General features: G+C 37.1%; 1 protein-coding gene across 4 annotated transcripts; it reads left to right on the forward strand.

The window, feature by feature from the left end:
* The first annotated feature begins 433 nt into the window (after positions 1 to 433).
* Positions 434 to 3881, forward strand: LOC144573231 (uncharacterized). 4 transcript variants are annotated; one of them, XM_078322949.1, is made up of 4 exons: positions 463 to 575; positions 679 to 769; positions 1208 to 2056; positions 3053 to 3881. In XM_078322949.1, exons 3-4 carry the CDS (start codon positions 1221 to 1223, stop codon positions 3729 to 3731), a joined length of 1515 nt encoding a protein of 504 aa, XP_078179075.1. In that variant the 5' UTR covers positions 463 to 575; positions 679 to 769; positions 1208 to 1220; the 3' UTR covers positions 3732 to 3881. The 4 variants fall into 4 exon arrangements, with proteins under 4 accessions (XP_078179074.1, XP_078179075.1, XP_078179077.1 ...); XM_078322948.1 differs by lacking the exon at positions 679 to 769 and having other exon boundaries at positions 434 to 575; XM_078322951.1 differs by lacking the exon at positions 463 to 575 and having other exon boundaries at positions 614 to 769.
* Positions 3882 to 4338: the final 457 nt, after the last annotated feature.

Genomic DNA, 4338 nt, shown 5'->3' on the forward strand with positions numbered 1-4338 from the left:
GGACAAAGCACTTTCAATTGACAGTGGAGTTTTGACTTAGTGCAGTGCACGATACTTTTGCATCGCTGTTTTCATTTTATGTCCGTGCGCTGCCTGAAGTAAAATTTGAATTGTCAATATCTTTGCCCCCTTTCTGGTTTGTTGTCAGTGACTCGCCACACGGCGTTGCACTTCTAAATTCCTTAAAATTTCTAAGAACCACTGGTTACACCTTGGCACAGTAATCTTAACACGTGTCCCCGTCGTGTGGGCAGGTTTTAGCGAATGGTAAAGTGGGAACTTTTGGGTTTATTCCTCTCTCTTGAATATCATAACTATTCCTCTCGGTTTCATTATCAACTGTCCGATCAAAAATGGACGGTTTAGATCTTACATAAAAATCAATTTAGTCGGTGAACTGGAGAAGACACCTTTCTGGAAGTTGCGAACAAGTCTCCAAATTTGAACTGTTTTATGAGACCTTTTAATAGAAGACACGGGAAGAAATGGAAATTAAAAGAGATTTAAAACAAAACTGAAGAAGAGAGAGCGCGAAAGCGAAAAGGAGGACTGAAAAATCGGAATTTTCGTACACGGTATAAATCTCTGGAACCTCCGTCATATTTTTGTTTTGTTTTGTTTTCCTTCGGAATTCACGCTGTAGTTTTGTTGACTGACGACTTGGAATTTCAAAAACAGGAGAAGAGGAAAGCGCTTTTCTCCTTTTTGGGTGCTTCTTATGTCCTTTGTTTCTTCCCTGTTAAATTAAACCTTCTCCTTCCTGTTCAAGGTATGTGTATCGATCCTTATTATTGAAACCAAGTGGTGCATACTGATACTGGTTCCTTGTTCCAGTTAGTTTCTTTATACATTAAGTAAATATGGTTTAGTTTGTCTCTTGTTCTTCCTGTCAAATTACTGAAAATTTCTGGTGAATTATGTTTATGGTAAGCCCTATATTTATATTTATTTGAAATACTGACTGGAGGCTGTGATTAAGACTAGTTAGCCAATAATTGGGTTTCAAAGACTTCCAATTTTATCTTTACATGGTACTTGGTTTTCTGACAGCAAATTTATTTTATATATGGTTCTTATGGTTATTTGTTTTAGCAAGTTTTTATATGATGTTTTGGAAAAACAAAAATGAAGGTATTAATGGACCAAATGCAGGAACAAATAATCACATAATAAGCCTGGAATTACCTTTAATCAAAGTTTTGTGCAGTTTGGCAAGCACAATGTTCTCGAAAGATGGTGCGAAATTCACTTCTGAGATACAAGAAATAGAGCCAGAAACAAGCGCAAGTAGCTACAACTCAGATGACCATATTGCCCTTTACCCAAATACATCTCAAAGAGGACTCTTACAAGAGACTAACCACAACAAACCCAAATATAAATCAGGGAATCCCACAATTCATCCCGAAAACGAATCAACCCCCTCAAACTTTCAAATTCCCTTGAGGCCTTTGCGGATATCATTTATCAAGAAAATCGATTGGAGCTCTCTATGGAAGAAATCAAAAGAGTGGATTAAGCAACCTCTAAACATGGTGCTTTTTTTATGGATAATATGTGTCGCCATTTCTGGTGCGATTCTCTTCATGGTCTTGACAGGTATGTTAAACAGCGCCTTGCCAAAGAAATCACAAAGAAACACATGGTTTGAAGTCAATAACCAAATAATAAATGCCTTGTTCACACTCATGTGCTTGTACCAGCACCCCAAACGGTTCCACCATCTGGCAATGTTGGTACGGTGGCGGGCCAATGATGTATTAAGATTAAGAGATATATATTGCAAAAATGGTACGTGCAAGCCGAATGAGAGGAGGCACATGGCGGTTGTGATAGCGCTATTGCATCTTAATTGTTTTGCCCAATATGCCCTTTGTGGGCTTAATTGGGGTTTTCCAAGATCAAAGAGGCCGGCAATTGGGGTTGGTTTGTGTCTTGCGGTTTCATTTGGTGCAGCGGCTTTTGCGAGTGTATATGGAATTTTGAGCCCTCTTGGGAAAGATTATGAGACTGACGTGGAGGCCCAGACAAGCAGTGGGAAATCTTTCGAAAAGAGGTATGTATCTCTGTAAAAATTATACATTAAGACATTTTTTGTTATGGACCAGTTTCCCAGTTTCATTGCTAACCCTGCAAATGAGAAATATTGTAGACACACATGCTAACGAGAAATATTAAAAAGGAAACCTAATGAAGATGTCTATGCCATTTATACCCCTTTGAAACATGAAGATATAATTTGTACCTTCCATTCTGTCATTTACTATGATATATTCCCAAAATGACCCACTATCCTCGATATTTTATTGGTGAACAAATGAGGAAGGGAACTGTTGATTTGGGTTTATTAAATAAGTCAGGAGAGGAGATTTAGGTCTGATATCTTCCATGCCTTAGCAACTTCAACCAGAAAAAGAAAGAGAGAGAAGAAATAATATGTTCCATGTTTATGGGATTATAAGGTTTAATACCTGATGTTTGCATGTATTCATCATTCTTTTCGTAGGCTTTGATGCCATATTCAAGTATTGTGGTGTCCAAGTATCCTTGAGCACTTACATTAGTTCTTTAGTTAAAAGGTACTAAGTTAAAAGAGCTTCAAGGGGATTCCTTCAAAAAAACAATTTTAAACTATTCCCTCCGGTTTTGGAAACTTTTAGGGCTTTGACATAATTAAAAAAAATTTAAGGGTTTAAGCTAAAATGAAAATAGCCCTTTGAGAACTTTCATCAGACAGATGACCCTCAGGACTATTTTCATTTATACTTGTCTTATATAACTTATAGGAGGAAAGGCCTTTAAGAAAAATGGGATATTACACTATACTGGTGAGATAATTCCTGGATGGTATTGAAATTTCTTTCATTGGATCTTCCTCCCCCTTTTTGTCTTCCTTTCTTTTGCTGTGATTTGGTATTTTCTACATGCATTTGCCTCATTTCCGTTTTTGACTTTTTTACATCCATTTTACTTGTAATTCCAAATATAAGCTAATTCATCTCATGTGAAGCCTCAAATTTTCATTTTTGGTTTTTTTTTTGCCTTTAAATAGGTACTCGTTCATGTCAAGAGAGAACACTCGTGTACAAGAGCCAAACCCAGAATGGATTGGGGGTTTGTTTGATTTGTGGGATGACATCTCCTTAGCGTACCTGTCAATTTTCTGTACCTGTTGTGTTTTCGGATGGAACATGGATCGCCTTGGCTTCGGAAACATGTATGTTCATATTTTCACCTTCCTCCTGTTCTGCCTCGCTCCTTTTTTCATCTTCAACCTCGCTGCAGTAAATATAGATGCTGAATCAGTACGGACTGCCTTGGGTATTACTGGGTTTGTCTTGTGCATATTTGGTTTGCTATATGGTGGCTTCTGGCGGATCCGAATGAGAAAGAGGTTTAATTTACCCGGCAATAAATTTTGTTTTGGTAAAGAGGATTTGACTGACTGTTTCCAGTGGCTGTGCTGCTGTTACTGTTCTCTAGCACAAGAGGTGAGGACTGGTGATTTTTATGATGTTGTAGAAGATAAGTTATATTACAAGGAGATGGATAGTGTGACTGGAGGTGGGCCCAGTTCTAATCTGGCAGGTGTACTGGAGGAGGAGAGTCCAACACAAAGACTTAGGTTTTCAGGTGCTTTTGTGCCAGGATGGCAGTCGTCAGAGGAGGATGCTCAAAGAGGTAGAATTAGTGCAACTGAACCGCCTTTTACAGCGGTAATACAGAAATGATGGTTCATGTAATGACATTAGGTTTTATTTTGAGATATTTTCTGGATTAGTAACATGCTTTTATTTCATTTGGTATTTGTTTTGGATTATATTATGTCTTTACAATGTTAAGCACGAATATGACTGTTAACAGGCAGTATTTCTGGTCTACTCCTTCAAAATCAGTAAATATGGATTCTGGTAATTGAGAAGAGAACCTCCATAGACAGACATCAGTTTGATAATCACCAAAATATCACAGATAATGCCTACAAGACCAGTAAAATTCCATCTCTACCCCTAACAGTTGATTGGCTATGAAACTTTCTAAATTTAGTTCATTTCCATTTCAATATTGAACATGAAAATTTAATAAAAATTACTATTTTTTTCTCATTAGCAAAATAGACAAGACAAATATTATCATTTGGGAGGGCGAAATTCAGAACAGACCAAAGTTTAGTTATAAAAAAAGAATAAAGATTAAGACTATTTTTTAAAAATTAGCATGGTTGTTTGGAGTTCGTTTGGAAGAAAATGAACAAGAAAAGGGCAATTAGTTGCACCACAAGGGGGTCATGCACCAATATGCAATAAAATACTCATGAACGCTCCTGTCAAAGGCTTT

This window comes from Carex rostrata, chromosome 21 (assembly GCF_964058835.1).
Source record: "Carex rostrata chromosome 21, lpCarRost1.2, whole genome shotgun sequence".
In the NCBI taxonomy this organism is placed as follows: Eukaryota; Viridiplantae; Streptophyta; class Magnoliopsida; order Poales; family Cyperaceae; genus Carex; species Carex rostrata.